At 42.0% G+C, this 13,186-nt stretch overlaps 2 protein-coding genes across 3 annotated transcripts in view; both read left to right on the top strand.

Annotated features, from left to right (window-relative positions):
- The first annotated feature begins 4,953 nt into the window (after positions 1-4,953).
- Positions 4,954-11,923, top strand: LOC109766004 (neutral ceramidase). 2 transcript variants are annotated; one of them, XM_020324775.4, is made up of 11 exons: positions 4,954-5,124; positions 5,199-5,416; positions 6,460-6,890; positions 7,227-7,435; positions 7,761-8,117; positions 8,216-8,471; positions 8,563-8,833; positions 8,913-9,038; positions 9,515-9,578; positions 10,046-10,215; positions 11,148-11,923. In XM_020324775.4, exons 3-11 carry the CDS (start codon positions 6,541-6,543, stop codon positions 11,694-11,696), a joined length of 2,352 nt encoding a protein of 783 aa, XP_020180364.1. In that variant the 5' UTR covers positions 4,954-5,124; positions 5,199-5,416; positions 6,460-6,540; the 3' UTR covers positions 11,697-11,923. The 2 variants fall into 2 exon arrangements, with proteins under 2 accessions (XP_020180364.1, XP_020180365.1); XM_020324776.4 differs by lacking the exon at positions 5,199-5,416 and having other exon boundaries at positions 5,011-5,124.
- A 1,164-nt stretch (positions 11,924-13,087) lies between these two features.
- Positions 13,088-13,186, top strand: part of LOC109766002 (neutral ceramidase-like) — an 84,011-nt gene continuing 83,912 nt past the window's right edge. The window contains exon 1 of the mRNA XM_020324772.3: positions 13,088-13,114. Within this exon, the coding sequence (XP_020180361.1) occupies positions 13,088-13,114 (27 nt within the window). The remainder of the gene's footprint in view (positions 13,115-13,186) is intronic.

The raw sequence follows: 13,186 nt of genomic DNA, 5'->3' as shown, positions 1-13,186 counted from the left end.
GAATGAAAAGTCATTCCCTACGCCTCAGCCACAGGTTCTACAAATTATTCTATGCTGTGTACCAGACCTATTGTATACCCTGCCCTGAGTTTGGCAAGGGAATGCAATAGTGATCCAGGAGTGGATCACTGAACAGCGGTCAAAATTATCCTTAGAAGACTAAGGAAGTATTTCTCGGTTATGGAGGTAACAAAGGGTTCGTCGTAAAGAGTTACGTCGATGCAAGATTTTACACCGATCCAGATGATTCTACGTCTCAATTTGGATACATATTAAAAGTGGGAGCAATTAGCTAGAGTAGCTCCGTGCAGAGCATTGCAGACATAGAAATTTGCAAAATACTTACGGATCTGAATATGGCACACCCGTAGACTAAAAACTTCTCTCACAAGCAAAACATGATCACACCTGAATATTCTTTGGGTGTTAATCACATAGTGATGTTAACTAGATTATTGACTCTAGTAAACCCTTTTGGGTGTTGGTTACATGGCGATGTGAACTATGGCTGTTAATCACATGGTGATGTGAAATATTGGTGTTAAATCACATGGCAATGTGAACTAGATTATTGACTCTAGTGCAAGTGGAAGACTGAAGGAACTATGCCCTAGAGGCAATAATAAAGTTGTTATTTATATTTCCTTATATCATGATAAATGTTTATTATTCATGCTAGAATTGTATTAACCGGAAACTTAGTACATGTGTCAATACATAGACAAACAGAGTGTCACTAGTATGCCTCTACTTGACTAGCTTGTTGAATTAAAGATGGTTAAGTTTCCTAGCCATAGACATGAGTTGTCATTTGATTAACGGGATCAGATCATTAAAGAATGATGTGATTGACTTGACCCATTCCGTTAGCTTAGCACTTGATCGTTTAGTATGTTGCTATTGCTTTCTTCATGACTTATACATGTTCCTATGACTATGAGATTATGCAACTCCCGAATACCAGAGGAACACTTAGTGTGCTACCAAACGTCATAACGTAACTGGGTGATTATAAAGGTGCTCTACAGGTGTCTCCGATGGTGTTTGTTGAGTTGGCATAGATCGAGATTAGGATTTGTCACTCCGATTGTCGGAGAGGTATCTCTGGGCCCTCTCGGTAATGCACATCACTATAAGCCTTTTAAGCAATGTGACTAATAAGTTAGTTGAGGGATGATGCATTACGGAACGAGTAAAGAGACTTCCCGGTAACGAGATTGAACTAGGTATTGAGATACCGACGATCGAATCTCGGGCAAGTAACATACCGATGACAGAGGGAACAACATATGTTGTTATGCGGTTTGACCGATAAAGATCTTCGTAGAATATGTGGGAGCCAATATGAGCATCCATGTTCCGCTATTGGTTATTGACTCGAGATGTGTCTCGGTCATGTCTACATAGTTCTCGAACCCGTAGGGTCCGCACGCTTAACGTTTGATGACGATTTGTATTAAAGAGTTATGTGATTTGATGACTGAACATAGTTCGGAGTCCCGGATGAGATCATGGACATGACGAGGAGTCTCGAAATGGTCGAGACGTAAAGATCGATATATTGGAAGGCTATATTCGGACATTGGAAAGGTTCCGAGTGATTCGGGTATTTTTCGGAGTACCGGAGAGTTACGGGAATTCGTATTGGGCCTTAATGGGCCATACGGGAAAGGAGAGAAAGGCCTCAAGGGTGGCCGCACCCCTTCCCCATGGACTGGTCCGAATTGGACTAGGGAAAGGGGGCGCCCCCTTCCTTCCTTCTCCTTCTCCCTTCCCCTTTTTCCTATTCCATGTGGGAGGTGGAATCCTACTAGGACTAGGGAGTCCTAGTAGGACTCCACATAGGGCCGGCCTCCTCCTCCCTCCATCCTTTATATACGTGGCTAGGGGGCACCCCATAGACACACAAGTTGATTTCTTAGCCGTGTGCGGTGCCCCCCTTCACAGTTACACACCTAAGTCATATCATCGTAGTGCTTAGACGAAGCCCTGCGTCAGTAACTTCATCATCACCGTCCCCACGCCGTCGTGCTGACGGAACTCTCCCTCGGCCTCAACTGGATCAAGAGTACGAGGGACGTCATTGAGCTGAACGTGTGCTGAACTCGGAGGTGCCGTGTGTTCGGTACTTGGATCGGTCGGATCGTGAAGACGTACGACTACATCAACCGCGTTGTCATAACGCTTCCGCTTACGGTCTACGAGGGTACGTGGACTACACTCTCCCCTCTCGTTGCTATGCATCACCATGATCTTGCGTGTGCTTAGGTAAATTTTTAAAATTACCGCGTTTCCCAACATTGACAATACCACCATTTTCTTGGAAAAATCAATTGAATGTGCTAGAAACCGGTAATGGATATTATCATGTTTTCTAGGCCCTTCCTGACATGAACATAATTTTCATAAAAATAATCTTCTTGCAATTAACTTGGGGGTGCCTTTACATTATAATGAGTTAAAGAGAGAAGATATATGACCTATCATTGATAAGATCATCGAGAACAATTTTCGATGGGTGGGCAAACACCTTTATTATATGGGTAACTTGATCTTGCTTTGCACTTGCGTTGCCATCATCGTTGCCTGCTTGGTATCTTTTATTAAATGTCCCCTATTAACTAGGGATAACCTATCAAAAGAAGGACCGTTGATGATAAGGCTTTCTTATGATGTTGTGATAATGAATTTGTTCAACACTTTCTATTTGATTGTGTCGTGGCTAAGGAAGATTGGCAGTTTACCAATGTAGCTTTTGAAATGCCTAGTACTAAACGCATTGATGATATTTCTAAGTTTTGGTGCGGAAATAAATACATATATTTATAATATGGTTAACTCTACCGCCTTATGGAGCACTTGGTGCCTTCGATATTAGTTCTGTTTCCAAAGGGAGAACATGGAGAAGTGTAAGATACGCGCTAGGAAAAATGAATACTCTCCTCCATCAATGGAAAGTGCTCCGTGGCGATGCACGTTTAGTGTCGTCAATGCGTTGTCCACGTCTTCTAGATCATCATCGAGGAGAGCTCCTAAGGATTGTGTGGGTTTAGTTCTCCCACTGGATGCAGCTGACGAATAATGGTGTCGGATGCTGATCGCCAACACCAATTGGTTCCTTCGCGACGAGTGATTTTGCTTTGTATTTTGGCTGTTAAGTTATTTTAGTTGTAGTTCTTCTTTGGTCTGCATTCGATGTTTGTAATGAACAAGAGTGAAAGTTTACCTTCGAGTTAAAGCTGGAACGTGGTTGTCTGCTCAGATTTAACCTGCGGTTTGATACTATGTTACTTGGTTTTGTTTTTTTCTTTCAAAAAAACACCCTTAGATTTGATAAATACGAAGAAAAACAATAGCTAATACAATGTAGAAACAACTGGATTGAGAACAAGCATTAAAAGGTAAGATTATATTGTAAACTAGCCTTATTCTTATTCGATTGTTCGCCGCCCGACGAAGCATGAAAATTATACTGAACCAACAGTAAAAAGAAGGGACAGCTGCAAACGCCCTCGCCATACCATGCTTTAAAGAGCGCAATAGTCACTTGCCCCTAAGACGAGATCTAGTAATCACTGAAGCATCATCCCAGAGTACATGCTTGTAATTCATCACTACCGGTCTAGATGATTGAAGAAACTGGACCATACATAAGAAGATGTGGAAGACGTCCTATCAATAGCCAACCAATTGTCTTCTCAAAAGACAGACTAACTACCAAGATCTGAAGAGAGCTAATTAGACCCGGCAACACAAACTCACACAGACCTTCTGTTGGTGCCAGATCGGATGTCATCGAGGTAAGAAGAGACGAGAGAGACCTTGTTCCAACACACCGTCGATATGGCCACCTCATCAATGTCACCAAGGGAAAAATACTAAGGAAAAAAGAGATGATGCCTGCAGTTTGATACCGTTACTTTTCGTTTTAACGAAATGAAGTTTGGGTTTGGGGAAGGGGGCTTTTTATCAACATAGAAAGGGGAAAAATGTTTGTTGTCGTCACTTACAAGCAACCAACATTAGGTCCGGCCAGTATCGGTTGCCGAAGCCCGAAGCCCAGAGTCCATCCCGTTAATCCATTGCAGGGAGAGAGAAATACATGGATTATCTAAAAAAACAAAATGTTAAAAAACACATGGAGTATCGGTTGCCTAATGTTTTTTTAATTTACGTCTATTAAAAAATGTTAATAAAATTGAACAAAATTCCCCCAATTAAAAAAATATTCATTAATGAAAAAATATCCTGAAAATTCAAAAACTGTCCGTGAATTACGAAATAGTTTATTCATTCATAAAATGTTCACTAATTCAAAAAATGATCATGCATTTAGAAAGATGTTCGTTAAATAAAAATATATCCATGAATTTAAAAAATTGTTCCACCAATTTCCGAAAAATGTTGGTCGATTCTAGAAATGTTCGTCGATTGAAGAAAATTATGTTAATTTTTTTGCTAATAGTATAAAATGTTCATGAATTCAAAAAATGATCATGATTTTAGAAAATGTTAGAAAATCTGTAAAAGGGTTCACGAATTTGAAAAATGTTCATGATTTGAAATATGTTCACAATTTCACAAAATTGAGAGTGATAGTGTTACTCGGTGATGCAGTAAAATGTGGTCATGGCCATTGAAGATTAAGATTTTTTTGCCGTCGCAACGTACGGGCCTTTTGCCAGTATTTCATAATGAATCTAACAATATTGATTTGACATTTTAAATGTTGATACTTTTCCTATAACGTTTGTTTGAGACGTTTTTTTATAACTTTAGTCAAAGTAGAGATACTTTGACTCTGGACAAAACTTACACAGCGACTTTACCGGAGGTTTGATCGGGATCCGAGGATTCTAAGGGCTTTCGAACTGCTAAAAAATCTTACGTTCGCAGTGGAGTAAAAAAACAAAAAAAAACAAAATGGGGGCAAACGCGTGGAAGGCCCGGCCCGAAGTCTCAGCGGCGCGTCGCCATCGTCTCCCCACTTGGTCGTCATCCAACCCTCAAAAAAAAAAAAACTTGGTCGTCATCCTCGCCGCCGATTCAACGCCTCGCCCGCTCCCCCTCCTCCTCAGTCCGGCCGTCTCCATGCCGACGAGGTCCAGGTCCTCGAGCTCAGAGGTGCGCGCGCCTCCTCCCCCGCTCCACTAGTTCCCGCGGTGCTGAACTCCTCTCGTGTTTGTTTGTTTGGTTAGCTGGGTCCCTTTTCCCTTTCCGAGCCGTGCCTTGTACGCTCCACCCTGTCCCCCTCCGTCCGTCGCGGTCGGCCTTCGCCACTGGGAGCCATGAGCTACGACTACGAGGCGCCCCGCCCTTGGAGTTCCCAACCGGCCTAGTCGTGTCTGCGGGTTTAAATGGCGGCGGAGGCCACTAGCCAGTGGAGCAGCCGGGGCGGAGATTCGCCCTTCGCATGGTGAGTCACTCCGCTTCCCTCACTTCATTCCAGCCAGGCCGCGTCGGTCGTAGTTGGACGCGTTGCGCTAATCAGCTGCAGTACTAGTTAAATTGCTGTATGCAGTTGTTCTAGGGTTTGAGCATGCTTGGTGCGGATCTGGGGTACTAGTTTTTGTTCTCCAGTGGATAACTTTTCCGTGGAAGTTTGAGCCAGATATCAGTAGATATTCGCTCTCAAAAAAAGATATCAGTAGATATTACTGTTGAAGAATTAACTCCTAAGGGAAACTATTCATGATACAAATCCTAGGACCTTCTTTTTCTAGAAAAACACTGAATGGATTTTATGGTTCCTCAAAATTCGAAATCTCAAGTGGGAAACTCAGGACTCCGCTATACTAATTCTAGGAGTTTTTATGATACTAAAATTAGGAATTTACGTCTCTTCTAAGAAAACCCAGAATTTCATGGTACTAGTTCCAAGATTATTTTTTAACAAAAAAATACATTGAGCAAATTTCATGATTTTTCCTGCATTTAAATTTAAGTGGGAAATTGATAATTCTGGACAGTAATTCAGCAACCGCAAATTAAATTGGGCGTACTCTGGGTCCCAAGAGCCAAAAATCCCTGTCCATCAGGTGCTAATACACTACTACTGATTCTAGAGTACAGACCTACCTACCAAACGGACCCCAGTTTATCAACCATAAACCCATACAGAATAGGCCATTAATGCCTCCTAGTTCAGAACTCCTACTTCATTTAGTAAAATATGTTATCGCCTGCCAGAAGATGAGATGGACCACACATCAGTCAGATCCACCAAATCGAAGCCATACCTCAGCTGGCCCATGAGCACTCAGGAGATGGCGACCCGGAAGCCTGGCCCACGCCACACTACAGTTTTTTCTCGCGGGGACACTGTATTTATAGCTTAACATGTACTTGTGTCATTATAGCTTGATAATCTTGTTGGATTCTAGTATGCACCCTTTCCCTTGCATCAGTATGATAGAATGTTTGGTGATTTTTTTAATAGGCTTTTCTTCTCTTTTGCAGAGTGCAGTTAAATTTCTTGTTCTCTCCAGGCTTCTGGCTTGCACTAGTTAATTAACAACTTCATTCCCTGGTTCCTTCCTGATGGAGGCATCGTCTTGCCTGCGCTACCAAGTCTGCGGTTTTGGTTTGTCCTGGATATGGCTATGTCTTCTTTTACTGCATCTCCTTCAGAATTGCAGCCTGGTGCTCTCAGACTCTCCTTATCTGGTCGGCATGGGGAGCTATGACATAACAGGGCCTGCGGCAGATGTTAACATGATGGGATATGCAAATGCGGAGCAGGTTACATCAGGGATTCACTTCAGGCTAAAGTCACGCGCGTTTATTGTCGCCGAGCCTGATGATGGAAAGCGTGTTGTCTTTGTGAATCTCGACGCTTGTATGGCATCACAGCTTGTGAATATCAAGGTGCTCGAAAGGCTAAAAGCAAGGTACTAAGAAGCAACTTCTCCTGAATTAGTCATCAGAAATCCTGAAATGTTGATTATGAAGTTATTTTCCTACTTGTACCACGTTTGTTCTCTTGATTATGTTAAGCCATCATATAGCTGCTGGTGCCTTTCTGTATGTTCTTTGGATTATATGATCTGAGGTGCTGTCACTTAACGTGCTTAGCCATTTCACAATGCACATACATACTGTACAGTGGCACTCAATGGCATAATTTGAAGTCTTATGACCGCTTGGTTTCCTTCATCAATAAGAAAGTAGATTCTGCCTTTCACGCTCATGAAGTTGGGATGACTTAGCAAGCCTTGATTTGGCAGGTACGGTGATCTTTATAATGAGAATAACGTGGCTATCAGTGGCATCCATACCCATGCTGGGCCTGGAGGTTATCTGCAATATGTTGTCTATATTATTACATCACTTGGGTTTGTTCGTCAGTCATTCGATGTAATTGTCGATGGCATTGAGCAAAGCATTGTTGAAGCTCATAACAATCTCCGTCCTGGGAAAATCTATGTGAATAAAGGTATGCAACCAGTTGCACTGTGTGGGACTAATGTCTTAACAAACCACCATTTGTACTGATCTCACACGTCTAATTAAAACACATACGTTTGGTAATGTTTGTAGCGTCTTCCACCTCGCTCTAAAATGTCATTGGGTTTCAGTTTGGTTTAAATGTTACTTGAATTCTAGCTGCAAAAAAATATCTAACTACTATGTTCAATTCCTCATACGATGCCTCATGCGTTGCCTACTTTTTTCTCTCTATATGGTCTTGTGATGCCGGTTAAGTTTAGATTTAGTTGCTGCAAAGATTTTGTTATCAACCTCAGACGCTTGATGTTCAGGTGACCTTCTGGATGCTGGTGTGAATCGCAGCCCGAGTGGGTATCTGAATAACCCTGCTGAAGAGAGAAGCAAATATAGATACAATGTTGATAAAGAAATGACCCTTGTTAAGTTTGTAGATGATGAATTCGGTCCAGTTGGAAGTTTTAATTGGTTTGCAACTCACGGAACATCAATGAGTCGTACAAATTCTTTGATAAGCGGTGATAACAAAGGAGCAGCTGCACGTTTCATGGAAGATTGGGCTGAACAAAATGGCCTTCCAAAGCAGACAGGTCATGCAAATTCTGATGATTTTGGATCTTTGCACCTTCCGAGGAGAGTCTCTACAATAATACCAGAACCTGATGAGATAAGTATGTTCCATCCTTCTTGCCTTGTATATATAGTGTGTCGGATTGAACATGTTAGGTTGTTCCTAAACCTATTATTTTCTCCATTTGCTGTTGTTCAGCGGATGACTTAATGCAATTAGCATCATCCTACAAGGCCTCAGGTGGCAGAATATTGGCAAGTTCAAATATCACTAGGCGCATTAGAAACACTCAAAAGAACAATGCCAAATTTGTTTCCGCATTTTGCCAGTCAAACTGTGGAGATGTTAGTCCAAATGTCTTGGGAGCATTTTGCATAGACACCAACCTTCCTTGTGACTTCAATCACAGCACGTGTAATGGGAAGAATGAACTTTGCTATGGACGAGGCCCAGGGTATTCTTCTCGCATAGCAAGTTATTAACCTTCCATGAGCATCAGCGACAAGTCCTTATAAATGAGGTTTTCAAATATTGCTGTCTTGCAGGTATCCTAATGAGTTCGAAAGTACCCGCATCATTGGAAATAGGCAATTTCTGAAGGCTGCAGATCTCTTTAATTCGGCTTCGGAAGAACTACAAGGAAAAGTTGACTATCGTCACACTTACTTAGATTTCTCGCAACTCGAAGTTAGTGTTTCTACGAGTACGGGAGGTCAGCAGGTGGTGAAAACATGCCCAGCAGCCATGGGGTTTTCATTTGCTGCTGGAACCACAGATGGCCCTGGAGCTTTTGATTTCAAACAAGGAGATGACAAGGTTTGGTATATCAGTTAAATACTTGCTTCAAAATTGTAGATGACGTGGTATTCACTGACTGCGCACCTTCTATTATCAGGGAAACCCTTTCTGGAGATTAGTGGGGGGCATACTAAAGAAACCAGGGAAAGAGCAAGTTGAGTGCCAAGCTCCAAAACCAATATTGCTAGACACTGGTGAAATGAAGGAACCATATGATTGGGCGGTATGATATGCTTTTTTAAGTAATCATAAGCAGGCTTGTTACGTCGCTTTCTCTGAAATGTCTTAATTACAATTTCACTTAATAGCTGCTGCATCATCAATAAGGACCAATTCCACCAATGCCACCATCAATAAGGACCAATTGCTGCTGCATCAAATCAGCACTGCATAGGCTAATATATAAGATATAATTTCATTTCTGTAATGAACTTGATTTTTTTCCAGTGCGAGTTTCTTAGTTTTACTGTTTTAGAGATTAATGTGTAGGCACTATATATCTGCATGTTCACTCTCGACGCTGTTTCTTGGTAGAGGTGATGGGATCAAATGAGTCGTTATTTGTGAACTGCAGGGCACCTGTTGTGTGCAAGCTCCACAATATGTCAAATCAGAACCAAAATCTCAACTAGAAACCAATTTACCGAATTAACACAAATTTTATTTCCTGGTCTTATTGACTTCCATAATCTTTTGCAGCCTGCGATACTTCCCATTCAGATCATAAGAATCGGTCAGCTGGTTATCTTGTCTGTTCCTGGAGGTATATTCCAGTTCGTCAACCTTATTATGTCTGTCCAGTTAAAGTGCATGTGGGGTTTTTGTCTATCAAAACATGGCATGCTCGTGTTATCCAATGTTTTGAGTTACTGTTCTTTCTCAACAACACCAGCAACATGCATGTCTGCATCATTTTCCCACTTTGCTTTGCTAGTCAAGAAAAAAGTAGCCCAGTTGATCAATAGCTCAAGGCAGCAAGGCCAGCAAAGCTAAGTGAAATTGTATAGTAATTATGAGAGACTACTTAGTGGACCACAAGTCCACAAAGGAAGACTTTTCCCATGTTAACGGACTTGCTTTACGTAGCATGGTTTTTGAGCTCTGCCAAACACCTATTCTTGCCGGGCAGGAGTTATGTGGGGGGCAATTGCTTGGGTTTCAGAGCTAGCAATCATATGGTCAATAAGCGGCAGCACTCCTCTAATATTTTTTTGTTATGTTTTGGCACAGAATTCACGACAATGGCCGGCAGGCGGTTACGCGATGCTGTAAAAAATGTACTGATAAGTGGCAGCAATGGTGAATTTAATTCCAACACTCACGTTGTTCTCGCGGGGCTGACAAACACATATTCTCAGTATGTTACAACATTTGAAGAATACCAGGTCCAAAGATACGAGGTATGTGAACTTTGCTTCTGTACACCCCCTTAAATAAATTGACGGTGGAGATTAAAACACACCCCTTCAATCAAAATGGGTAATATAGTCCATTAAATATTAAATACTGGAGCGGTTTCATAGAGCTATGACCCTTGATTATGATTATTGTTGAGTGAACTTCGTGAGTGGCTATCTCTAATCAGCTCCACCCCAAGAAAACTGAGTTGGCCGGGATCTGCTACAGCAGCTTGCTGGTGGCTGGATTCCACAACAGATTACATCCATCAGTAGACTTCTCGTTGTGATGTTTTTCATGTCCTTGCTACCCTTTTTTTACGGAAAGGAGGGAGTACCCTCAGCCTCTACATCAAGTGAATGCATCTAGTCCATATGCCCCTGCCCCATCTTTTTTTTTCGAGAAAACACAAAGGCTTTGCGTTTCTTTTCATTGAGAAGTGGGGGAACAAGTTACATGCCTCCTAGGAGGTGGTTTGCAGTTTATGTTACAATGATCTTAGTGGACATCCCAGGTGCTAGGGATCACCAATCGGAGGCTTGAAGCCCCGGCCCGAGCCCATAAGGCGGCCTCTGCTTTAATTCTCTCTGTTAGCTGGTGGACTGATGGTTGACCCCATCTAGATATGTCAGAATATTAGTCCCTCCTCTTCGATTTGTTTGCAAGCCTGCAGTATATTTAAGTGTCATTATTTGAAGATGTCAGAACTTGTTTCAGCCACATCCATTTTTTTAGCGCAAACCAGTATTTTTGGTTTTTGTTAGGAACTCTCCACAATTATACCAGTTTGGCTTTCATTGATGTTTTGTTGCTAAAGATCTGACATTTCTGAACCTGAATTTCCAGTGATTGTTCCATCAAACATATGAAATAGATCCACTCACATATGTACCAATGCATGAATAATTCGTTGGAGTGAATATGCGTTTTGCAGGGTGCGTCAACTTTGTACGGTCCCCACACCTTGAGTGCATACATTCAAGAATTTCAGAAACTTGCCACTGCTATGGTTGCAAACAAGGAGATCCCAGCAACAAACATCCTACCTCCTGACATGTTGGACAAGCAAATCGGACTGCTGCCAGGCGTCATTCTCGACTCGACTCCTCCTGGTGTTCACTTTGGGGATGTCAGCTCTGACGTCGCAGCAAACTCAGACTTCCGGAAGGGCAGTACCGTGAATGCTACGTTCCATTCGGCCTGTCCAAGGAATGATCTTCTAACCGATGGTACCTTCGCACTCGTTGAGAGGCTGAATGGCGACAACTGGATTCCTGTCTACGACGATGACGATTGGTCTTTGCGATTCAAGTGGTCGAGGCCTTCGAAACTCAGTCCAGAGAGCTTTGCGACGCTGGAGTGGACCATTCCTGAAGATGCTGTCCCTGGTGTTTATAGGCTGCGGCATTTCGGTGCCTCCAAGCCGCTGATAGGGTCGATTGAGCATTTCACAGGTACCTCTCGCGCGTTTGCAGTGCGTTAAGCAATACACAACTTGTGACGATGTCTGAGAACTGCTGCTCTTTATGCTTTTGTTACAAGCAAATATATAGCGTGTACATTAGGGAAAATACATTCCACTGTCGGGTGCATGTTCATATTATACTATCATGTGGACATATCTAGCGTTTTGCAATAGCGCAGGCCGTTTCAGGATACTGTATGTACGTCGTGGATTCACTCACGCATTACTTACTGTCTGTTGGTAAAGCCCATCTCCTTTTACCTTATTCCTCAAGAACTGAGTTAACAGTGGATTGGGCATATTTGGACTCGATTTGTTCCCCTTTGAGAGACTATATAGTTCAGATTGTACCATCATGCATATTGGATGTATATGTCAAGGCTGAGATGCATGCAGATTGGATGCCATGTTGTATGGACATATAATTAATCCATGGTTGACCACTGTTCGCATCATGTGAGGGTTACCGCCTTTGGGTGCTGGCTACGTGATCAGATGGCAAATTTTCTGGCATGATTGACTGACATAATTCATGGGAAATGGGAAATAGCAGTTCACAGCCTGGCACTAGAGTAGCAATTTCAAGCAGAAGGCTGCAAAAGCAGCAAGAGTAGCATTTCAAACACAAGGGTGCAAAAGCAGCAAGAGTATCTGTGATGTGGTAATATCTTGTATCGGAATGTGAACCGTGTTGTTAAGTCATCTGGTAGAGACACTTTTGTCATGCATACTTACATGATGAACCGAGACACTATTTTCCTCCTTTACCATCTCTTGAAGTATAGCTAGATAAAGGAAATTTCCACCACTCGTGTTTGCTCATCTTTTGGCTTCCTCCAGTATTCCAGACTGTTCAGTAGACTGATTTCACATTTGTGAATCGCAAGTCCTGAATGTAATCTTGACGGAAGTATTTATACAAGGGATGTCAATGAACTTGTCACCCTTCCTCATGCATTTGACATCCGTTACCCATTTCATGCAGTTTTAACCGTTCTTCACAAGTGGAACGATACAAGCGGTAGGATGGTCACATGATTTTGCACTTGCAGTGTGCATATTCTCATGATAAAACAGTTTCTGGACGAGTTACCTCCATACTCATGCCATGCTTTGGTAACACAAAAACAATAAAGCATGTGGAATAATTCGGCCTTTTTTCAGTTGTTCGCTTTCTCTCGAATGTCTAAATTGTGATTTCACTTAATACCTGACACCAATGGCACCATCAATATAACTAATTGCTGCTGCATCAAATCAGACCGCATAGGCTAGTATATGGGATATAATTCCATGTAACATTAGTGAATTTTACATTCCTTACTTTTTCTGTAATGAACTTGATTTTTTTCCCATGAGAGTTTTTTAGTTTTAGAACTTAATGCGTAGCCACTATATATGGAGAGGTGATGGGATCAAATGAGTCGTCACCTGTTGTGTGCAAGCTCCTCAATATGCAAATCAGAACCAAGATCTCAACTAGAGACCAGTTTACTGAATTAACACAT

Source organism: Aegilops tauschii, chromosome 5 (assembly GCF_002575655.3).
Source record: "Aegilops tauschii subsp. strangulata cultivar AL8/78 chromosome 5, Aet v6.0, whole genome shotgun sequence".
Lineage (NCBI taxonomy): Eukaryota > Viridiplantae > Streptophyta > Magnoliopsida > Poales > Poaceae > Aegilops > Aegilops tauschii.
This window is presented reverse-complemented; position numbering and strand designations above follow the sequence as displayed.